We start from the raw sequence: 26103 nt of genomic DNA, 5'->3' as shown, positions 1-26103 counted from the left end.
AAACTTCTCTGGAATATTTTAAAGACACAGGCAAAAAAAAAAAAAAAAAGGTACATCCTGACCTCACGCCATGTATTAAATAAGTTTCAGGAATATCAAGAGTTCAGGGCAAAATTTAAACAATCAAAAAAGAAGAGAAATCAAAAGAAAGAGAAGATGAAGAAGAAAAAGAGAAAAAGAAATTTTGGATAATATCAGACCTCAGATTAAGAAAAGGAATTCTAAACAAATAAGCATAAAAAAACTGTATAAGAAAAATATCAATAAACATAATTATATCACATTAAAATATTTAACAATTATTAAAATGCTATCAACACACTTAGAAACTACTTGCCATAAATAGCCATAGCATTTTAATATCTTCTCTATCAACAGTGGTGCAAATAAATACCAAAAAAAAAAAAAAAAAGATTATAGGGAATAAACATAATTCATACAAGAAATGAAAATGGCCAATAAACACATAAAATATCAGAGTAAGGTTTGGCAGAATATTTTGAAATGCCGTTCATATTAATATTTTGTATAAAACATGTTTTTTCTTTTTCTATGGGAGTGTTTTGATAAATTAACCTCAATTTGCTGTAGAAGATAAAGTTTGTTTAAGAATACTGTAGTTTCTCATGGCTTTTTTCAAAACACTTATCACCTCCTTATATCTCAGACTATAAATAAAAGGTTTAATAAAGGAATTATTATTGTACAAAAAATTGTGAAAATTATATCTTTCCCCCCTTCTTGAAAAGATCGAGTATACATGAGGAGACAAATGTAGAATGCTGAGACAGAGAGAAAGTGAGATGCACAGGTAAAGAAGGCTTTGCTTCTCCCATCTTTGGATTTCATTCTGAAAATTGAGAAAAGTGTACAGAGATGAGAGATGAAAACAGTGGCAATGGTGAAGAGTTGAATAGGCATTGAAAAAATACATACCATTAGTTCATTAATAAAAAGGTCAGTACAGAATAGTCTGTACAATGGCAAAATATCACAAAAAAAGTGGTCAATTTGATTAGACCTGCAGAAGGTTAACCTTAATAGAAGCACAACATGAATCATGGAATGCAGCTTACTAGCTATGAAGCTTCTAGTGGTCATCTGAATGCAGAGTTGTTTCGACTTCATGGTGTGGTACTGCAGTAGACATAACAGTCATAGGCCATTGCTGCCAGGAGAAAGCAGTCTGCAGTTTCAGCAAGGCAGAGAAAATAAAATTGTGCCATGCATTCATAGAGGGAAATCATTCTGTCCTCAGAATAGAAGTTCTTTAACATCTTGGGGGTAATGGCACAGGAACAGCAGGAATCCATCAAAGCCAGGTTGCCTAGAAAGATGTACATGGGTGCGTGGAGACGGCGCTCCATGAAAATCAATGCCACCAACCCAAGATTCCCTTCCATGGTGATCAGGTACATAGCAAAGAATACCACAAACAGAAGAATCTTCAGACTTGGGTGATCCATAAATCCTGTGAGTATAAACTCAGTTGTCAAGGAGTAATTGTCCTGGGCCATCTCTGCTTTCCCTGTTGAGATAGGAATCACGGAGAGATAAGATTCTAAATCAGAGTGTGTCTAATTTTCCCTTCAAATTTTCCTTGGACAACAAGGAGTAAAGCCTCTCCTTCAAGCTTCCCCCGCTTTTTTACAGGCATACATACTTCCAGGGAAAATTAGTTCCCCAAGCATCATCTTACATGACCTCAAACGCTGAAGCTACACATTCCCAATAATATTTTGACAATTTCAAGGAAATGCTTGCAGTGAAAAAGTTTGTGTTTATGAATTTATACAAAGAGAATGAACAAATCAGGGTACCCTAGATTTAGTTTCTCAAATATTTCAGTGTCCCTTTTTGTATTGACAACCCTTAAAATGTACATAAAATTTATTTTCCTGAATACATGTTTTTTTTCACTGAGCAAACTTGTTTTATACACTATATTTTTTATACATTATTTTATGTACATTATTTTTGTATGTACTATCCCAGTGGAATGGATATTTTAAAATAGCAAACAATATTTACTACAGTAGAAATTGAAGCTGAGAAAATAAAAATATATATTTATTTATCCATTCAAAAATAAAAATAATATAGCTATTACACATTAACTTTATATTAAAAACATATGGAAACTTGAAAGTAGGTACATGGAGACTAGTTTTGTCTATTTTTGGCATTTTCTACATTAAAAATTTAAATAAACAACACAACAAAGAGAAAAGGTCAAAATAGTTAACTGCTCCAAGATCAGACATAAAAGAAGTCTTTTTTTTTTTTTTTGTCCTAATTTATTTGTGATGATATTCTTATCATATGCTTAGGTTGGTTTCTAGTCAATCTATCATTTTCCGTGATACGTTTATGGGTTCTTGAACTTATGTGAAGTTGCTTAAACTATTGTACTTTCATCATACATTTTTAAACAGATATTTTATGTCAATCACTTTCAATATTTTCTTGTCTTAGCTTTGGGACAAATTTTGCAACCTCACTAATTTCTAAGAGCAATTATTCTAATATTTTAATGGAATTATAATCAATTCTCATCTAATTAAAAAAACTTACCTAAATAAATTTCCAGACCTACATTAGATCATTCCCCCAAATTATATCCCAGACAAATTCAATAATTAAATGTAAAAAATTGAAGTATCTAAAAATTCCAATGATTCTGAGACTTCAGATTGAGTTTTTTCCTCTTTTAATATGTATATATACATATATATATATATTGTGCTTTAAGTGAAAGTTTATAGCTCAAGTTAGTTTCTCATACAAAAATTTATACACACATTGTTATGTGACCCTATTTGCTATCCCTTTCCACCCCGGGTTTCCCATGTCCATTCAACCAGCTCCTTTCCCTTTCTGCCTTGTCATCTCACCTCTGGGCAGGAGCTGCCCATTTATTCTCATGTTTTTTTTTTATCTACATGAACCAAGAAGCACACTCTTCACTAGTATCATTTTATATTTTTTAGTCCAGTCCAATCTTTGTTTGAAGAGTTGGCTTTGGGATGGTTTTAGTTCTGGGTTAACAGAGTCCAGGAGCCATGTCTCCTGGGATTCCTCCATTCTTAGACCATTAAGTCTGGTCTTTTTCTGCATTCCACTTTTCTCCTGCTCCATCGGGGACTCTGTTGTGTTTCCTGTTAGGGCAGTCATTGGTGGTACCAAACAAAACCAAACCCACTGCTGTCGAGTCGATTCCAACTCATAGCAACCTTATAGGACAGAGTAGAACTGCCCCATGGGACCGCCTGGCAGATTTGAACTGCCGACCTCTTGGTTAGTAGCTGTAGCACTTAACCAGTACACCACAAGGGTTTCCTCATTGGTGGTAGCCGGGCATAATCTAGTTTTCTGATCTCAGTCTGATGGAGTCTCTGGTTTACGTGGCCCTTTTTGTTTCTTGGGCTTATGTTTTCCTTGTGTCTTTGGTGTTCTTCATTCTCCTTTACTCCAGGTGAGTTGTGACAAATTGATGTATCTTAGATGACTGTTTGCTAGCTTTTAAGACCCCAGATACCACCCACCAAAATGGGATGCAGAACATTTTCTTAATAAACTTTGTTATGCCATTTGACCTAGATGTCCCCTGAAACCATGATCCCCAGACCACTACCCCTGCTACACTGTCTCTTGAAGTGTTTGGTTGTATTCAAGAAACTTCTTAACTTTCGGTTTAGTCCCAGTTGTGCTAACTTCCCCTGTACTGTATGTTGTCCTTCCCTTCACCTAAGAAAATTCTTGTCTACTATCTAGTTAGTGAACACCCCTCTCCCGCCCTCCCGACTCTCATAACCATCAAAAAATGTTTCCTTCTGTGTTTAAGCCTTTTCTTGAATTCTTGTAATAGTGGTCTCATACAATATTTGTCCTTTTGCAACGGACTAATTTCACTTAGTATAATACCTTCCAGATTCATCCCTGTTATGATGTTTCCAGAATTAATTGTTGTTCTTTATCATTGAGCAGTATGCCATTGTGTGAGCATACCATAATTTGTTTATCCATTGATCCGTTGATTGGCACCTAGGTTGTTTCCATCTTTTTGCTATTGTCAACAGTGCTACAATGAACATGAGTTGCATATATCTATTCATCTGAGGGATTTTATTTCTCTAAGATATATTCCAAGGAGTTGGACTGCTGGATTGTATGGTACCTCTATTTCTAGCCTTTTAAGGAAGCACCAAATCAATTTCCAAAGTGGTCGTACCATTTTACATTTCCACCAGCAGTGAATAAGTGCTCCAGTCTCTCCACAACCGCTCCAACATTTATTATTTTGTGTTTTTTGGATTAATGCCAGCCTAGTTGGAGTGAGATGGTATCTCATTGTAGTTTTTGATTTGCAATTCTCTAATGGCTAATGATCGTAAGCAATTCTTCGTGTACCTGTTAGTAGCCTGAATGTCTTCTTCAGTGAAGTACCTGTTCATATCTTTTGCCCATTTTTTAATTGGGTTAATTATCTTTTTGTTACTGAGGTTTTGCAGTATTTTGTAGATTTTAGAGATTAGACCCTGATCAGATATGTCATAATAAATTTTTTTTTCCAAGTCTGTACTTTGTCTTTTTACTCTTTTGATGAAGACTTTGGATGAACATAAGTGATTTTTAGGAGCTCCCAGTTATCTAGTTTCTCTTCTGATGTTTGTGCATCGTTAGTAATGTTTTGTATACAGTTTATACCATGTATTAGGGCTTCTAGCATTGTCCCTATTTTTTCTTCTGTGATCTTTATCATTTTAGATTTTATATTTAGGTCTCTGATCCATTTTGAGCTTGTTTTTGTGCATGGTGTGATGTATGGGTCTCGTTTCATTTTTTTGCAGATGGATTTCCAGTTATGCCAGCACCATTTGTTAAAGAAGCTGTGTTTTCCCCAATTAATGGACTTTGGGTCTTTGCCAAATATCAGCTGCTCATATGTGGATGGATTTATGTCTGGATTCTCAATTCTGTTCCATTGGTCAATGGACCTGTTGTTATACAAGTACCAGGCTATTTTGACTACAGTGGCAGTATAATAGGTTCTAAAATCAGGTAGAGTGAGGCCTCCCACTTTGTTCTTCTTTTCAGTAATGCTTAAAAAAAAAAAATTTTTTTTTTTTTAACTTATCTGAGGCTTCTTCCCTTTCCAAAGGAAGTTGGTGATTTGTTTCTCCATCTCATTAAAAAATGTTGTTGGAATTTTGATGGGGATTGAATTGTATCTGTAGATCACTTTGGGTAGAATTGACATTTTCCCAGTGTTGAGTCTTCCTATCCATGAGCAAGTTATGTTTTTCCACTTATGTAGGTCTCCTTTGGTTTGATGCAGTAGCATCTTGAAGTTTTCCTTCTATAGGTCTTTTACGTCTCTGGATATCTTTATTCCTAAGTATTTTATCTTCTTGGGGGCTGTTGTAAATGGTATTGATTTGGTGATTTTCTCTTTGAAGTTCTCTTTGTTGGTGTAGAGGAATTCAACCGATTTTTGTATGTTTATCTTGTATCCTGATACTTTGCTGAATTAGTCTATCACTTACAGTAGTGTTTTTTGTGGATTTTGGGGGGTTCTCTGTAAGATCCTATCATCTACAGATAGGGGTACTTTTACTTCTTCCATACCAATTTGGATGCAGATTGGGGAGTTTCAAGCAGCAAAAGAATAAAAGAAATTATAAAGCAATTAATCAATAGATTTGAGGAATTTAAAATGAAAATACCTGTACATCACAAAACATCATAAGCAAATCTGGAAAGCATGCAAATCACAGACCAAAAAAAAAAAAAAAAAGGGCATTGCAACCACATGTAAAATCCAAAGTCTTCTTGTATAAAGAGTATATGTAAATAACAAGAAAAATAACAATGCTCTTTGAAAGAGTAGGCAGAGGACATGAGTAGGTGATTTTCAGAAAAAAGGTAAAAAATAAATAAAAGTATGAAAAATATTTAAATTCAGGGAAAAACACAAACTAGACAATAGATAAGTGGTAACTTTGGTGGAGGGTAAGACAGTACACAATTCTGGGAAAGTCAGCACAACTTGGCCAAGGCAAGGTCATGAAAGCTCATAGACACATCTAAAGTCCCTGAGGGACTAAATAACTGGACTGAGGACTGGGGAGTATGGTCTCAAGGGACATCTAGCTCTATTGGCATAATATAGTTGATAAAAAAAATATTCTACACCCTCATTTGGTGAGTAGCATCCTGGGTCTTAAAAGCTTGTAAACAGACTTCTGGGATACTCCACTGGCCCCACCCTGTCTGGAGGAAGGAGGAATGAAGAAAATCAAAGATACAAGAGAAAGATTAGCTCAGAGGACTAATGCACTGCAAGTCCCACAACCTCCACCAGACTGAGTCCAGTATAAATACATGGTGCCCAGTTACCACCACTGATTGCCTTGATGGTGATCACAGTTGAAGATCCCAGGCAGAGCTGGAGAAAAATATGGAACAAAATTGTAACTCACAAAAAAGACCAGATTACTGGTTTGACAGAGGCTGGAGAAACCTTAAGAGTATGGCCACTGGACACTCTTTTAACTCAGCACTGAAGGAGCTCCTGAAGTTCACCCTTCAGCTAAAAATTAGGCCCATAAAACAAAATAAGACTAAATGGGCACACCAACTCAGGGGCAGGAATGACAAGGCAGGAGGGGACAGGAAAGTTGATAATGGTGAAACCAAAGTCAAGAGGGGAAACGGTGACATGTTGTTGAGTTGGCAACCAATATCACAAAACAATATGTGTATTGTTTAAAGAGAAATTGTCTCTGTAAACTTTCATCTAAAGTACAATAAAAAGGAAGAAACTATTTAAATTCACTACTACTCAAAAATATTAAAAAATCACATCATGTCATCAGGAAATGTTTATTGAGTGCCCTTACATATCTGGCACTGTAAGAAGTCCTGGTAATATAAAATCAGATATGACATGGTTGATACTCACAAGAAGGTAACAGGCTCTGATTTTATTATCCAACAGTTACAATTTACTACTTTTTCTTCTTTAAACTGTTGTTTATATCTATGCACCTCTTTCCTTTCTTGGAGTTTTTGTAGAGAACAGAACCACTTAGTCTTTGAAATTTATGAAGTTTTTTTATTCAGTAAAAAAAAAGATACATTTGAATGCAGAGAGAAACCAGTTCATAAAACTGAAAAACTGATCGTTTTAGCAAGAGAGCATCTAAGAAGAGCAGATATAGGTCAAGGAATGAAGAAATTATAATACAATCATTTGATTGTTAGTTTTTGTTTGAGGTCACAAGAAGGATGGGTTGGGAGGTGGGAATAGGCATCTTTCTGTTGAATAATCAGGTGCACAGGCTTACAGTGATTGTTTTAAGGGTTAATTACAGAGGTTTTCAATCATAGTCACAGATCCTTTAAGAGGGATCATAAAAACCATCAGTGGTTGATGTTAAGCAGGTCTAACCAGATGTCTCAGAGAGTTGTGATAATCATTCAGTACTAGTACCTTATTTCCCAGAAACAGCTGGTTAAAACAAAATCCTTTTGTCTGGGAAATTTTAGATAAGTCAAACTCCAAGTCCCTTTCAAAACAACTTTAATTATATCCTTCTCGTAAACAAACGTTTCTTGGCCCACTTTACACAAAAATATACCTGTGGCAGTATTCCCTTCCTTAGAGTGCATTTCTTTAACATCCTAGCTTGAACTCAGAGAAAAACACTCCTTCAGTTCCCTTGGCTACTAGCATTTAAGGAGACAGATAGCAGGTCCCTGTGAACAGTAACCCTGCTGAGAGCAGCTGGGCAAGTAAAGAGTCCTAAGCAGGCAGGTTAAAAAAAAAAAAAAAAAAAGGGAACCGTTTGATTCATCAAAAAACTGAGTTTTATTCAATCATTTAGTCTTGGTCAAAAAAGACTTCATGAACTTCTTTACTGAGTTTTCTCCAGTTTCAGCTCTTACCACCCAATATTTGAATTTTTGCAGTCAGTCACATTCCTACTATCTTCTCTTTCCAGTCAAATACCAAATCAAATTTCTAAAAGAAATCATATTACAGTTGGCCGTCCATAACTGTAGGTTCCACATTTGTGAATTCAAGCAACTACAAATAGAAATTATTTGAAAGAAAAAGAAAAATTTCCAAAAGGCAAAACTTGAGTTTGCCAAATGCTCGGCTCTAAGCTGAATTCACGCAAATGAAATGATATGTGGGCGTACCCTGCTATAGCCTCTCATCATTTCACAGATCCTTAGACTCTCTCTAGCACTTGTTTGGGCATTGTTCACCTCGTGTCTCATTCTTTTGCTACTTTTGTAGTGTGGACTCTTTGTTTTGGAGAAAAATTGCTCATAAAAAAAATTTAGTGGTCAAAGCAATCCCTGAAATGCTAAGTGAGAGCGTAAAGTGCTATCTATTAATGAGAAAATAAAAATCTTTGATCTTTTATTTTTTCTTCTTCCTTAAAATTTTATTTATGTTGTTGTTTTTGAGGATATACACAGCAGAACATGCACCAGTTCAACAGTTTCTACATGTACAATTAAGTGACATTGATTACAGTGTCAATGCAACCATGCTCACCTTCTTTTCCTGAGTTGTTTCTCTCCCATGAACATAAACTCACTGCCCTCCAAGGTTCCAATCTAAGCTTTGAGTTCCTCTTGTCAATTTGATACCACATACATAGTTCTTAAAAGACCATAATGCTCAAACCAGACATTTTTTACTTGTTAAGATAAACTTTTTGATTTTAAGAAGACTTCAGGGAATTTTTTTGGTTTAGGGTTTAAAACAGGGCAGAATTCTTAAATCATTCTCAAACAAGAAAAAACTAGATTGGTGAGATTCACAAGGTAAGTGAGAGAGTTACAGGAAAAAAAACACTAATCAAATGAATAGGTTCTGCAGAGAAAAATCAGATTAATAATCATAAATATAAACTTCATTTTACATTAAAATATGGATTGACCAGCTTGCTCATGGAATCAAATAGTCTTGTTAAATGAATTTTCTGGCTAATGAGAGATGGAAGGCTAACTGGAAAATCTTCCCTGTAGAAAAGTCTTTCTTAAATGAATTAGTCTACTTTCCACCTTAATTTATTTTTAAGTGTTCATTGCTTTCACAAGCCTCAGAATCAGCAGCCTTATTGAGAAGCTGGCATATGGTACCATTGGCTCTCAATGGGAGAAACAAGAAGGAGATCCCACCCACCAAAGGAACCCGAGATTAACTTCTTTGGCTTAATTTTATCCAGTAACCACCTATTCATGAATCTTCCTATAAGATTTCTTTTTTTTCCCCTCTGTTCATTTTTTTTTTTTATTGTGATTTAGGTGAAAGTTTACAGAGCAAATTAGTTTCTCATTAAACAATTAATACACATATTGTTTTGTGACATTAGTTGCCAACCTTGGGGTGTGTCAACACTCTCCTCTTCTTGCCCTCAAGTTCTCCATTTACATTCTTCCAGTTTTCCATCCCTTACTGCTTTCTTATCTTTGCTTTCGGGCTAGTGTATCCATTTAGTCTCTTATGCATGACTGAACTACATGTGTTATTGTTTATTTTATAGGCCTTTGGCCAAAGGGTGAACTGCAGGAGTGACTTCAGTACTGAGTTAAAGGGGTGTCTGGAAAAATCTTAGATCTTTTGAAAAGTGTCATGTTGCTTGCTGAAGTGGACCATAAGTTTGGTAAGAAAGAATTGAGCTTTAGCACAAAGAAGCAGAAAGAAGATGAAATTTGTGCAAGGGTTAGTGGAACTGCTATCCCTACAATGGCAAAAATGGTCTCTCTGCTTCATGATAAAATGCTTGCAGAGACAGAGAAAGCATTACTAAGAGTAAGCTTTAACAACTGTTTATATAGCATTGACATCGTATTTGGTATTGTAAGTAATCTAAAGATGATTTAAAGTATGCCAGAGGATGTGTGTAGGTTATGTACAAATACTACATCATTTTATAAAAGGGACTTGAGCATCCTTAGATTTTGGTATCTGTGGGGGGGGAGGGGGTCCTGGACCAATCATCTGCAGATAGCAAGGGACAACTACACTCTGCTACCAGGAAGATATCAATGTTTGTTGGGTCTAAGATAAATTCAGAATCCCTTATATGACATTTAAAATCCTCAGTAAATAGATTCACTTCCATCGTTATTTTCCACACTCACCAACAGCTTTCCCCAATAGCTTTGCCAGGTTTCTTCACTCATCCTTCACCTCTCTCATTCCCTACTACCGTTGTCACACTCATTTCCATAAATTTTGACTCTGCTCATGCTTTTATCCTGCTTTTCCTATGTATCAACTTTTTTCCACCTTTTGAACATCTGTTATTTCTGATCTTCTTATTGACTAAATACCCCAGAGTACACCAATCTTCATTTTCTGTGTTCCCAACCACATGCTATATACCTAACACAGCCTAAAATTCCTTGTATATAATCTACATTGATCCCCCCCCCAATATGTGTATGTCCACTTTCTTTACTAGATTTTAAGCATGTGGCGACTACCTGTGAGTTAAGTTTCTGTGAAAGAAGCTATAAAACAGTATGGGGAAAACGCATCACTGATACAAATCCTAACTCCATTCAGATGCTTGCAAGAACTTGGGCAAACTACTTAAGATTTCAGAGTCTGAGCTTTCTACTCTGGAAAAGCACGGAACACAGTGCCTAAATAATTGGAAGGTAATATATCTCAAAGCTATAGTTTATGTCTAGCAGACGGTGGATTCTCATTAAGCCATTTTTTTCTTTCATATTTGCACATTTAAGTGACACTAAATTTTTTGTTGTTGTTGAGCTTTTTAGGATTTTCAATATTTTCTGTCTCAATTTTGCTGAGAATCGTCTCCAGGTATCTGTTAATGCTCATAATATACCAATAACTTACTGAAGAATTAATGCTGGTTAGTGATATTCCTAATAACAAACAAGACAAGTAATGCTACCTTGGGAGAACACTCTTGAATTAATTGATATATTCAGGAATTGCACTGTCAAGCATCATGGACAACTATCGCAATGTGCAAAAACATTCAAATCCACAGAACTTTCACGTAAATAGCAATGTTTTCTACTAAAGACTGATAAATTACCATTATACAAGCACTTTATTTCAGAGAGCTTCACAGGAAAGATGACTCACACTAAAGATAAAGATGTTCTTGATTTGAGAATACATGGTCTGTGTATGTTCATATTCAAACAAAAATTCTTGAAGAACTCAAAGAAAACTGAGAAGAGAATTCAAATGCAGAGTTAACTTCTGATAGAGGATGTGGCTTAAGTGACTAATATATGAGAACTTGAAATTTATGTGAGTTAGTGAGACTGTGCTTAGAGATTCCATAAATTTGCCAACAATGCTAAATGCAGGTTACCTTTATATACTGACTTTGATTCCTAGGATATGTTGGATATATTGAAAATTGTAGATAACTGCACTCTGACACAATTTGTGACCTTAGGAGTAGTCATTTAATTCACTCCTAAGAGACTCTACTGGTTTAGATTTTGAAATACATTTTAGCACAATCCCTCCTTCATGAACTTATTTATTTATACATTATTTGATTTAAAAATCATCACAGTTTAGTGATTTAGTATTTTATCTACAGCGGCCATTTTCCATTGTTCCTGTATTCTTGACTTTGAAAAAAAGTTTATCTAATTAAAATCAGTTTGTCACAGGAGAGATTTATTTCACAATGTTATGAGGTTTTCTCTTCATAATTGTTTTCATAATGTTTATTATAGCCTTATTTCTTAGACTATAGATAAAAGGGTTTAATAAAGGAATTATTAGAGTATAAAAAATAGCAACTGGTATATCTTTATCCCCTTCTTTAACTGAACTTGGTCGAATGTACATGAAGAGAAGAGAACCATAAAATATTGAGACAGAGAGAAAGTGAGATGCACAAGTAGATAAAGCTTTGCCTCTTCCCTCTTTGGATTTCATTTTGAAAATAGTGAAAAGGATGCAAAGGTAAGAAATTAGGACTATGGTAATAGTAAAGGTTTGAAGTAACCCTGAAAAGATAAGGACCATCAGTTCGTTGATATAAGGGTTGACACAGGACAGTCTGTATAATGGAAGAATATCACAAAAAAAGTGATTGATTTGATGAGATCCACAAAAGGTTAACCTTAATAGAAGTACTACATGAATCATGGAATGCAGGTTCCCAGCTATGTAGGCCCCTATGGTCATCTGAATGCAGAGTTTCTTCGACATCATGGTGTGGTACTGCAGTGGACGACATATTGCCACATAGCGATCATAGGCCATTGCTGCCAGGAGAAAGCAGTCTGCAGTTTCAGCAAGGCAGAGAAAATAAAATTGTGCCATGCATTCATAGAGGGAAATCATTCTGTCCTCAGAAAAGAAGTTCTCTAACATCTTGGGGGTGATGGCACAGGAACAGCAGGAATCCATCAGAGCCAGGTTGCCCAGAAAGATGTACATGGGTGTGTGGAGACGGCGCTCCATGAAAATCAATGCCACCAAACCAAGATTCCCCACCATGGTGATCAGATAGATAGCAAAGAATACCACAAACAGAAGGATCTTCAGATCTGGGTGACCCATAAATCCCGTGAGAATAAACTCAGTTGTCACTGTGTGATTGCCTTCTGACATTTCTACTTTCTCTGTTGAGATAGAAAATATGGAGACAAAATATTCTAATTTAGAATGTATCTAATTTTCCCATTGAATTTCTCTTGAACAACAGGGAGTGGAGTCTCTCCCTCAGGCTTCCCCTGCTGTCTCTAAAATACAGAAACACATACTTCTAGGGAACTTTAGTTCCTCTAAAGTGTCATCTTATATGACCTGAAGTGCTAAAGCTCAAGATTCCCCAGAATATTTTGATAATTCCAAGGAAATGCTTTCAGTGAAAAAGTTTTTGTGTATGAATTTATAGAAAGATAGCGGACAAATACAGGACACCCTAAATTTACTACTCTCAAATATTTCAATTCAGTTTTTTATTGACGATCCTTCAATTATACTTAAAATTCATTTTCTTGCCTATACATATTTTTTCTACCAGGCAAACTTTTTTTTAATATATATTTATACTATCCCAGTGAAGTGAATATTTTAAAATAGCATAGTATAGATGTGTCAAATTTATAATTTAGGAAGTGCACAAAGGTCACTAAGCATTAAAAAAAGTAGGGGGCTATTTAAAGAAAATTTCCTTGGAAAGCTAGGGAAATAAAAATGCATTGAATTCCTTAATACTTTAATTAGTATATAACATCTTTATATTTCTATTAACCCATTCTGCTGTGATGTACCAAATTTTCTGAGACTAGTTGTAAATTAAATATTAATATTTTCCTTCTTTATCTGAATACTTTCCATTTCTATCCTTAAGAGTCTCCTGTTGTTCTAATAGTCTGAAATCAGGTGATCATACTCTAATAATTATGACCATATTATGAGTATTTATTAACATCCATTATGTATCCTCTCTAGTTTGTTTCTTAGAGTCTTCTATCATTTATCAGATAGAAGCTCCCCAGTATTTGATTATTTAACTTAAGGTCACAGTCTCCTGATCATTTCCAAATCTATTTATCTCTGTTGGAGTTCAGTGACCATTACTTCATGATATTGTCAAAAGCAACACTGCTGCCAAGAAGATTCCAATATTTGTCGCCCCTAAGATAAACTCAAATTCTTTAGGATGGCATTTAAGTTTCTCTGCAACCTGATCCATTTCCATCCTTATTTCCCACATTCACCAAAAGCTCTTGCCAACTTTGTCACTGTGTCTACCCATTGTTCAATTCCCTCATCCCCACCTCCACTGCCACACTCACTCATTTCCATAAACACTGACTCTGCATATTGTTATTCTTAAAAATCATCATTCCAAACATAGATATTTGGAACTTTGAACAAATATCTACATCCTTCAATCCTTTACTTATGGCATAGTTTACATGTAATACTACTTAGAAAAGTTTTAACTAAAAACTCAGACCACACTGATCTCCATTTTCTGAGTCCTTAAGCATACGTTATATACTCAACATGATACAGGATTTCTCTTGTTTAATCTACATTGCTTGTTTTATATGTGTATGCACAATTGTTTGTTAGATAGTAAGCATTTGGGGATTAATTGTGACATATTTCAGTGACAGGTGCTGTAAATCCTCTGGTAAAAAGGCAGAATTGATTAAAATCTTAGCTTCACCCTGATCACCTGCAGCAAAAGAACTTGTTTTAGCATCCCACCAATGATACTAAGTGACCTCTGTAGCCTCGGCAAATTGAAATTAGTGTTTGGAGAGAAGCCTACAAAGAAAATTATTCAAAAATTCTTAATTTGAAACAATTTAGTTGTCTTTCTATTATTTGAATTGACTTCGAAAATCGTTGTAACAATATATGTAACACAATACTTGCCAATTCAAGGTTTTTCAAGCGTACAATTTAGTGATACTAATTACATGAATCATGTTGTGTAATCTTATCTACTATATTTCTGTTTCCTTGGGAAACTATAAAATGTTCTGAATTATGTGACAATAGCTTATGAATTAATAAATTAAGGTAAGCGTGCCTTTATACTTCTGTTTTCTAATGCATTTTTTAAAAAAGTTGCCGTCGAGTCAATTATGACTCATAGCAACCCATAAGACAGAGTACCTCTGCCCCACAGAGTTTCAAAGGAGAGCAGATTGTTTTGAACTGCCAGCCTTTTGGTTAGCAGACAAGATTTTAACCACTGTACCACGAGGGCTCCTTAATTTTCTAAATCTCTTTAAATAGTCTTAGGATTTTTTAGAACAATTTTGTGTTGCTTTACAAGGTTATCTCATTTTCTGGTAATAGTAGCAGGACATCTGAAATGAAGATGCTAATTATGTAAATTCTATGGTCAAAATAAACTTATTTTGCCATAATATTGGAATGAATTTTTCCTTAACCATTAAAAGGAAGACAATGGTTAAATATTTTTTGTTTGTTTTATTTGAAAGTATTAAATATAAACCATTTAAATTATATTTAATAAATTATAAATAACTTTAAATTCACATTGCTGTAACAATGAGCTCAAATATAGCAAGGATTGTGAGGTTGGCACAGGACTGGACAGTGTTTAGTTCTGTTGTACATAGGGCTGCTATGACTAGGAACCAAGTGGATGGCACCTAACAACAACAAACTTCAATTATTTAATAGAATTACATTGTCACCTTACCTGTATGTATGTTTTGAAATTCTGCCTTATAATCAGAAAAAGTCAGGATGAATTGCAGCATTTTGCCTCATCCTAACTCCTGACAGTCTTAAATTTAGAGAAAAGCTGGAAAGATAACTAATGAGTTGAAATCTAAGAATAATGGAGATAATAAATTTTGCGAAATAAATATTTACGGGCATCAATATTAAAAGTAAAAATAAATTAGAATATTTCTCTTACCTGGCTTTCTCTGAGAAGGAGAATAGCTTTTAGTTGCCTTATGGTGTTAGGACGAATAGAATTTCTGAATATAAATCCTGGTCTCGAAAAGAGTTTGGATTAAAAATATGAAAATCTTGGAGACTACTAATAAATCAGTGACTATTATTACAGTATAAAGTTTGTTTTCCATCTAATCCTAAAGGGATTTTCTTGAATGGATATCAGTGTATTTCTGTGGGGAGATTCAGTCCCCAAAACATAGAAGCCACCAGGCATTAATTAAAGATGCTCCGTAAGACACTGTGGTTAAAGCAAATGACCCTCACTGAAGTCTGTGGTAATGATCTCACTGACTCTCATGTAACTGACATAAGTTTTAAATCTTGTTCACCACTCCGCACATTAAAAAGTATAATGGGCACCCCTTGGGCTGGAAGTAGGACCCATCATGCACCCTGAGCCATTCTCCTGGCCTTGGAGAGGGAACAATTTAACAAACAGGAAAAAAAACAATCTGCCAGCTCCCCTCAGCTGGCAATTCAGGGCGGAAACAGCTCCTTTGCCTAGGCACAGGCATAAAGAGTCCATGGACTTTGAATGCCTTTCACCCGTGCATAGACCTGTGTGGGCTCACTGCAAGAGCATAGGCCCTCATTAGCACAATACGGCAGGGTATATACCTGAAGTTTAACCTTAACTATATCAGCTGTATGGTGGAGAGGTAGGTTCATGATATTTGACACCAATCTGCTTATTAAGCAGGGTACTCACCTGCCCACGTAAGGGGTCACATATGCTGCCTACCTACCTGTGACAGGGGTCCAAGAATAAGTGGTGCCCCCAGTCCTTACAGCCAACAGCATTGATTGCCCATAGTCCAGCTGCAAAACCCACCTACCTACATACTCTAGGGAATAAGGATGTGTTTTCCTCACAGACACTCAGGGGAGGCAGTCAGCCCCCTTCCTTGCTCAGCGCATGACCCCCTACTGCAGCCAAATACCTACACATACACCAATCACCCCTGCCCATCTAGGACTGTAGATGAAAGCGTGCACCACACACTTGGTGACTGACTACCTGGACACCTGAGCTGAATCCATTCAAGAAAAGTAATTGGACCCCTGGGCTCACATACCTAGTAACAGCTCTAACCACATGGTGACAGGACTTTAGAGCTTCAAAGATGGCAGTAATTAAACTAGCTCATACAAACAGCCTATTTGGACATATCAAAACAAAACAAAACAAAACAAAACAAAACAAAACAAAACAAGAAGCTAGGACACAGTAAGCAAACATAACATAAATAAATATGATAACTTATTGATGGCTTGGAAACAACAGTTAGTATCAAAACACATAAAGAGGCAGACTGTGATGGCTTCAACATGCTCCCAAAACAAAGATTCAAGAAATCTTCCAGATGAAGATAATTTCCTGGAATTACTCGAGGCAGAGTACAAAAGATTATTGTGCAGAACTCTTCAAGAGATCCGGAAGGAGACCAGGTAAGATGCAAGACAAGCCAAGGAGCCCACAAATAAAGCCATAGAGGAACTTAGGAAGATTAGAGAGAGGCATAATGAGAAAGTTAACAGGCTGCAAGAATCCATAGAGAAACAGCAAACAGAAATCCAGAAGATTAACTACAAAATTTCAGAATTAGACAACTCGGTAGAAAGTTATAGGAGCAGAATTGAGTCAATGGAAGTTAGAATTGACACCAACATTTTTCAGGAAAAATCAGAAAAAGGAATTTAAAAAAATGAGGAAACCCTAAGAATCACATGGGACTCAATCAAGAGAAACAACCTATGAGTGACTGGAGCACCAGAACAGGGATGGAGAACAGAAAACACAGAGAGAATTGTCGAAGATTTGTTGGCCTAGAAAACTTCCCTGATATCGTGAAAGATGAGAAGATATCTCTCCAAGATGCTCACCGTACCCCACACTAGGTAGATCCCAAAAGAAAGTCACCAAGACATATTAAAATCAAACTTCCCAAAACCAAAGATAAAGACAATTTTAAAAGCAGGTATGGATAAACGAACAGTCATCTACAAAGGAGAGTCAATAAGACTAAGCTTGGACTACTCAGCAGAAACCATGCAGACAAGAAGGGAATGGAATGACATATACAAAGCACTGAAGGAAAACAATTGCCAGTGAAGACTTACATACCCAGCAAAACTGTCTCTCAAATATGATGGCATAATTCGAACATTTCCAGACAAACAGAAGGTTAGGGAATTTGTGAAAACCAAACCAAAATTACAAGAAATAATAAAGGGAGTCCTCTGGTTAGGAAACCAATAACATCACATAACAACCCAAGACTAGAACACAGGACAGAGCAACCATATATCAACCCAGATATGGAAGTCACAAAAATAAATCCAAGCTAAAACACTGAAAAATGGGGAAACAGACACATCATTATGTAAAAGATGACAACAAGAAACAAAAAACAGGGACTAAAAAAGGAAGTCATAGATCCTTCATTTTAGAGGAAGTCAAGGTGATATAAAAAAATAAAAGTCTGGGTTAAACTTAGAAAATTAGGGGTACATATTAAGGTAACCACAAAGGAAAGTAACAATCCTACACATCGAAATAAAGAATGAGAAAAATAGAAAGACTCAGAAAACACAAAACCAACAACAATGAAAAAGATGAAAAGAAAATACATAAGGGAAAATGACTCAGCACAGAAAATTAAATGGAGAAACAAAACTGTAAACAACACAACAACAACAACAAAAAATATCAAAATGACAGCACTAAACTCATAAAATAATTATGCTAAATGTAAATGGCCTAAATGCACCAATAAAGAGACAGAGAGTGGCAGAATGGATAAAAAAACATGATCCATCTATATGCTGCCTATAAGAGACATGCCTTAGACTTAAAGACACAAACAAAACTCAAAAGATAGAAAAATATATAGCAAGCAAACAACAATCAAAAAAAAAAAAAACAGGAGTGGCAATACTAATTTCTGACAAAATAGACTTTAAAGTAAAATCCATCACAAAGGATAAGGAAGGACACTATATAATGATTAAAGAGTCAGTACACCAGGAGTACACGAGCATATTAAATATTTATGTACCAAACAACAGGGCTCCAAAATACATAAAACAAACTTTAATGGCATTGAAAAGAGAGATATACAGCTCCACAATTATAGTAGGAGAATTCAACGAACTGCTTTTGGTGTAGGACAGAACATCCAGAAAGAAGCTCAATGAAGACACGGAAGATCTAAATGCCACAATTAACCAACTTGACCTCAAAGACATATACAGAACACTCCACCCAACAGCAGCCAAGTATACTTTCTTTTCCAATGCACACGGAACATTCTCCAGAATAGACTGCATACCAGGCCATAAAGCAAGCCTTAACAGAATCCAAATCATTGAAATATTATGAACCATCTTTTCTGACCGTAAAGCCATAAAAATCAATAACAGAAAAAAATCAAACACACAGAAACTGAACAACACCTTGGTCAAAAACTAATGGGTTATAGAAGAAATTAAGGATGGAATACAGAAATTCACAGAATCAAGTGAGGATGAAAACACATCTTCCTGGAATTTTTGAGACACAGCCAAAGCAGTGCATAGAGGTCAATTTATAGCAATAAATGCACACACCCAAAAAGAAAGGCCAAAACCAAAGCATTAACCCTACAACTTGAACAAATAGAGAGAGAGCAGCAAAAGAAGCTCTCAGGCACCAGAAGAAAGCAAATAATAAAAACTAGAGCAGAATTAAATGAAATAGAGAATAGAAAAACAATTGAAAGAGTTAACAAGACCAAAAGCTGGTTCTGTGAAAAGATCAAAAAATTGATAAACCACTGACAAAAGAAAAACAGGAGAGGAAGCAAACCACCTGAATAAGAAATGAGATGTGTGCTATCACAGCAGACCCAACTGAAATTAAAAGAATCATAATGGAATACTATGAAAAATTGTACTCTAACAAATTTGAAATCCTGGAGGAAATGGACAAATTTCTAGAAACATGCTACCTACCTAAACTAACACAAACAGAGATAGAACTAAATAAACCTATAAAAAAAAAAAAAAAGAAGAAGAGATTGAAAAACTAAATAAAAAACTCCCAACAAAAAAAAGCCCTGGCCCACACGGCTTAACTGGAAAATTCAAAGTTTCAATGAAGAGTTAACACCACTATTATTAAAGGTATTTCAGAGCATAGAAAAGGATGCAATGCTCCCAAACTCATTTTATGAAACCAGCATGTCCCTGATCCAAAACCAGGCAAAGACACCACCAAAAAAAAAAAAAAAAAAATTACAGACCAATATGCCTCTTGAACGTAAGTGCAAAAATCTTCAACAAAATTCTAGCCAATAGAAATCAACAACATGTCAAAAAATAATTCACCGTGACCAAATAGAATTCACACCAGGTATGCAGGGATGGTTCAACATTAAAAAAACAATCCAAGTAATCCATCACATAGATAAAACAAAAGACAAGAACCGTATGATCTTATCAGTTGATGAAGAAAAAGAATTTGAAAAAGCCCAACACCCATTCATAATAAAAACTCTCAGCAAAATAGAAATAGAAGAGAAATTCCTCAACATAAAAAAGGGCATTTATACAAAGCCAATAGCCAACATCATCCTAAATGCGGAAAGTCTGAAAGCATTCCCCTTGAGAATGGGAACCAGACAAGATGCCCTTTATTGCCACTCTTATTCAGCCTTGTCCTGGAGGTCCTACCAGAGCTATTAGGCTAGATAAAGAAATAAAGGGCATCCAAAGTGGTAAGAAAGGAGTAAAAGTATGTCTATTTGCAGATGACATGATCTTATACACAGAAAACCCTAGAAAATCCACAAGAAAACTGCTGGGACTAATAGAAACCCAAAACCAAACCAAACCCAGTGCCGTTGAGTCGATTCCAACTCATAGCGACCCTACAGGACAGAGTAGAACTTTCCCATAGAGTTTCCAAGGAGCAGCAAATTATCAGGATACAAGATAAAACCCAAAAAAACCCCACTGCCTTCGAGTCGATTTTGACTCATAGAGACCCTATAGGACAGAGTAGAACTGCCCCATAGAGTTTCCAAGGAGCTCCTGGTGGACTTGAACTGCCGACCTTTTGTTTAGGTACTGTAGCACTTAACCACTATGCAACCAAGATAAACATACAAAAATCAGTTGAATTCCTCTACACCAACAGAGAGAACTTCAAAGAGGAAATCACCAAATCAGTACCACTTACAACAGCCCCCAAGAAGAGAAAATACATAGGAATAAATCTACCCAGAGACATAAAAGATCTATACAAAGAAAACTACAAGGCACTACTGCATTAAACCAGAAGAGACCTATGTAAGTGGAAAAACATACCTTGCTCATGGGTGGGAAGACTCAATGCTGTGAAAATGTTTATTCTACCCAAAGCAATCTACAGATACAATGCAATATTTCAGTGGTATTTTTTAATGAGATGGACAAACAAATCACCAACTTCACATGGAAGGGGAAGAGGCCCCGCATTGCCAAAGAAGAAGAACAAAATGGGAGGCCTCACATTTCCTGATTTTAGAAGACATTATACTGTCACAGTAGTCAAAACAACCTGGTACTGGTACAACAACCAATCCACAGACCAATGGAACAGAATTGAGAACCCAGATTTAAAATCATCCACCTATGAGCTACTGATATTTGACAAAGTCCCAAATTCCATTAACTGGGGAAAAGACAATCTCTTTAACAAATGGTGCTAGCATAACTGGATATCCATCTGCAAAAAAAAATGAAAAAAGACCCATACTTCATACCACCCACAAAAACTAACTCAAAATGGACCAAAGCCCTAAATATAAAATCTAAAATGATAAAGATCATGGAAGAAAAAATAGTGACAACGTTAGGACCCCTGATACATGGTATAAACAGTATACAAAACATTACTAACAATGCACAAACTCCAGAAGAGAAACTAGATAACTGGAAATCCTAAAAATCAACCCTTATGCTCATCCAAAGACTTCACCAAAGATTAAAAAGAAAACCTACAGACTGGGAAAAAAAAAATTTAGCTATGAAAAATCTGATCAGCATCTAATCTTTAAAATCTACAAAGTACTGCAAAACCTCAAAAACATAAAGACAAACAACCCAATTAAAAAATATGCAAATGATATGAACAGGCACTTCACCAAAGAAGACATTCAGTCACCTAACAGGTACGTGAGGAAATGCTCACCATCATTAGCCATTAACCATTAGAGAAATGCAAATCAAAACTACAATGAGATACCATCTCACCCCAAAACAGTTAGCATTAATCCAAAAAACACAAAATAATAAATGTCGAGGAGGTTGTGGAGAGACTGGAACACTCAATACACTGCTGGGGGGAACGTAAAATGGTACAATCACTTTTGGAAATCTATTTGGCGCTTCCTTAAAAAGCTAAAAATAGAAGTACCATACGATCCAACAATCCACTCCTTGGAATATATCCTAGAGAAAAAAGAGCTATCACAGGAATAGACATATGACCACCCACGTTCATTGCAATACTGTTTACAATAGCAAAAAGATGGAAACAATCAAGGTTGCCATCAACGGATGAACGGATAAGCAAATCATAGTATATCATACAGTGGAATACTATGCAATGATAAAGAACACCGATGAATCCTTGAAACATCTCATGACATGGATGAATCTGAAAGGCATTATGTTGAGTGAAATTAGTCGCAAGACAAATATTGTATGAGACCACTAGCATAAGAACTCAAGAAAAGTTTTAAATTTAGAAGAAATCATTCTCTGATGGTTATGAAGGTGGAGAGGGAGAAAGGTATTCATAACTAGATAGTAGACAAGCATTATTTTAGGTAAAGGGAAGGACAACACACAATACAAGGAAAGTCAGCACAACTGAACTAAACCAAAAGCTAAGAAGTTTCCTGAACACAACCAAACACTTCTAGGGACAGAGTAGTAGGGGCAGTGGTCTGGGGACCATGGTTTCTGGGCTCATCTAGGTCATTTGGCATAACAAAAGTTATTAAGAAAATGTTCTGCATCCCACTTAGATGAGTGGCATCTGGGGTCTTAAAAGGTAGTGAGGGGCCCTCTAAGATTCACTAATTGGTCCCAACCCACTTGGTACAAAGAAGAGTGAAGAACACCAAAGACACAAGGAAGATATTAGCCCAAGAGACAAAATGGGCTACATAAACCAGAGACTCCATCAGCCTGAGACCAGAAGAACTAGATGGTGCCTGGCTACCACCAATGACCACCTTGACAGGGAACACAACAGAGAGTCCCTGATGGAGCAGGATAAAAGCAGGATGCAGAACTCAAGTTCTAGTAGAAAGACCAGACTTGATGGTCTGACTGAGACTAGAGGGACCCCAGAATACAACGCCCCAGATTCTCTGTTAGCCCAGAATTGTAAACATTCCCGAAGCCAGCTCTTCAGATAATGATTAGACTGGGCTATAAGACATAAAAAGATACTGGTGAAGAGTGTACTTCTTGGCTCAAGTAGATACATGAGACTAAATGGGAAGCTCCTGTTCGGAGGCGAGATGAGAAGGCAGAAGAGAACAGGGGGGCTGGTTGAATGGACACAGGAAATATAGAGTGGAGAGAAGGAGTGTGCTGTCATATTGCAGGGAGAGCAACTAGGGTCACATAACAATGTGTGTATCAGTTTCTGAATGAGAAACTGACTTAAATTGTAAACTTTCACTTAAAGCACAGTTTAAAAAAAAAAAAGCCTCTCTTACCCAAATTAAGTAGTATAAGATAAATATTCTTAGGAATCAATCTCCTGGATCAAAACACTAGATCTGGGAGAACACTTAGACACAAATATTATAGATGGTGGGCGATGATCATGACACCTAGATTTGGCTACAGCTACCCTAGAACCCAGAACACATCTGCTTAATACCTGAAGAAAGATGGAGAAATAACTATTACTGAGCATAAGGATACTAGGCATACCTTACACTTTCACATTATTTGGTTCTACTATTTCCCTCCTGAAGCTCAAGACAGAGTGTCCAGTGTAGCAGTCTTCAAGTTTAGAAGAGAAGTTGGAGGGCTAGATAACACACTGGTCAGCCTGCAAGGGAGCATCCATGTGAGGCCGGAATGCCTGAATTCTTACTCCTGCTCTCTTAACCAGATGAGCCTTAAATCCAATGATGAGCGCTCCTATAAGACGAGGAGAAGGCACAGAGAAGGAGGCCATGTGAAGATGGAGGCAGAGACTGGAGTGATGTGTTTCCAAGTTAAGGAATGCCAAGGATTGTCTGCTGTCACCAGAAGTTAGAAGAGAGGCATGGGCCAGTTTTTCCCTCAGGGTCTCCAGAAGGAATCGACACTATCAATACCTTTGTGACTCCTAGCCTCCAGAACTGTGAGAGAGTAAATTTCTGTTGCTTTAAGTAAAAAAAAAAAAGTAAAATGGGCACAAAAACGTCTCAGGTTTGTTTAACCACTTGGAGGAAGTAGGTTTAGTGTAGCTTCTGAAAGATAACTACGATTTGGTAAAGAAAAGATGAAAACGTGTGGTGACTTCAGCCGAAGTCACTGACTTCATTCTGTGAATTGAATCTGTCCCCACGTCCTTCAAACCTTCGTTGGAAAAACTTTGTTATTACTATTGTCTTAATTATCTAGTGCTGGTATATCAAAAATACCATGAATGGATAGCTTTAACAAGCAGAAGTTTATTTTCTCACAGTTTAGGAGGCTAGAAGTCCAAATTCAGGATTTTGGTTTTGGGGGAAGGCTTTTTCTTTCTGTTAGCTCTGGAGGAAGATCGTTGCCTCTTTTAGCTTCTGCTTTGGGGGTCTTCATGTGGCTTGGCATCTCTCTTCTCCTATCGCTGCTTCACTCACTTGCTTGTTTAATCTAATTTATATCTCAAAAGAAACCCACTCAATATACACCCAACACTCATGCTGCCTCGCTTACATAGCAAAGACAACCCATTTTCAAATGGAATTATAACCACAAGTGTACCAAAAAAACCAAACCAAGCCTGTTGCCTCTGAGTCAATTCCAACTCATAGTGACCCTAGGCATAGAGGTTAGGATTTACAACACACATTTCAGACTATTGTCTGAAATTTCAGACTTCCAGCTGCAATCAGGATGCATTGATAATTACTGGTCATTAGAATCAAAGTTGAAAACAAAGAAGAAGGATTGGTAGTTGGAAAATATGGCCTTGGTAATAGAAATGATTCTAGACACCACAGGATAAAATTTTGCAAGCCCAACGACTTCATTGCAAATACATTTATTCAACAACATATATGGCAACTATACACATGGACCTGGCTGGTTGGAACATACAGAAGTCAAATCAAGTACATCTGTGGAAAGAGAGATGGAAAAGCTCAGCATCATCATCAGAACAAGCCAGGGGCCAACAGCAGAAGCAACATCAATTGTTAATATGCAGGTTCAAGTTGAAGTTGAAGAAAATGAGAACAAGAGAGCCAAAGTACCACCTTGAGTATATCCCACCTGAATTTACAGACCATCTCAAGAATAGATGTGATACATTTAACACTAATGACCGAAGACCAGATGAGTTGTGGAATGACATCAAGGACATCATACACGAAGAAAGCAAAAGGTCATTAAAAAGGCAGGAAATAAAGAAAGTAAAGACTAAAATGGATGTCGGAAGAGACAGTGAAACTTGCTCTTAAAAGTCAAGCAGCTAAAGCAAACAGAAGAAATGATGAAGTCAAATAGCTGAAAGGAGATTTCAAAGGGTGGCTTGAGAAGACAAAGTGAAGTATTATAATGACATATTCAAAGACCTAGAGTTAGAAAACCAAAAGGGAAAAACACACTAGGCATTTCTTAAGCTGAAAGAACTCAAGAAAAAATTCAAGCCTCGAGTTCCAATAGTGAAGAATTCTACAGGCAAAATACTGAACGAGTCAGGAATCATCAAAAGTAGATGGAAGGAATAAGGAGCCATTGTACCAAAAAGATTTGGTTAACATTCAATCATTTCAGGAGGTAGCATATGATCAAGAACTGATGATTCTGAAGGAAGAAGTCTAAGCTGCACTGAAGGCACTGGCGAGAAACAAGGCTCCAGGAATTGACAGAATAGCAACTGAGATGTTTCAACAAATGAATGCGACATTGGAAGTACTCACCGGTCTGTGCCAAGAAATTTAAAACCGTTACCTGGCCAACCAACTGGAAGAGATCCATATTTGTGTCTTTCCAAAGGGAGATGATCCAACTAAGTGTGGAAATTATCAAACAATATCATTAATATCACATGCAAGTAAAATTTCGCTGAAGATCATTCAAAAGCGACTGCAGCAGTACATGGACGGGGAAGTGCCAGAAATTCAAGCTGGATTCGTAAGAGGACGTGGAACAAGGGATATCATTGCCAATGTCTTAGAGAATACAGGGAAGATGTTTACCTATGTTTCATTGACTATACAAAGGTATTAGACTGTATGGATCATAACAAATTATGTCCGCCTGATACAAATAGCTCACTCTTCATCAGCATCTCTCTCCTACCCACTGTCCAGTCCCTTCCATGTCTAATGAGTTGTCTTCGGAATGGTTCCTGTCCTGGGCCC

At 36.4% G+C, this 26103-nt stretch overlaps 1 protein-coding gene and 1 pseudogene across 1 annotated transcript; both read right to left on the bottom strand.

Moving 5' to 3' along the window:
- Positions 1-577: 577 nt before the first annotated feature.
- LOC126061295 (olfactory receptor 5K4-like) lies at positions 578-1517 on the bottom strand (annotated as a pseudogene).
- Positions 1518-11701: 10184 nt separating this feature from the next.
- Positions 11702-12646, bottom strand: LOC126061518 (olfactory receptor 5K1-like). Its single transcript, XM_049858092.1, has one exon. It carries the CDS (start codon positions 12644-12646, stop codon positions 11702-11704), a length of 945 nt encoding a protein of 314 aa, XP_049714049.1.
- Positions 12647-26103: the final 13457 nt, after the last annotated feature.

This window comes from Elephas maximus, chromosome 18 (assembly GCF_024166365.1).
Source record: "Elephas maximus indicus isolate mEleMax1 chromosome 18, mEleMax1 primary haplotype, whole genome shotgun sequence".
NCBI lineage: Eukaryota > Metazoa > Chordata > Mammalia > Proboscidea > Elephantidae > Elephas > Elephas maximus.
Note: the sequence above shows the minus strand (reverse complement) of the source record. Positions and strands in the feature narration are given on the sequence as shown.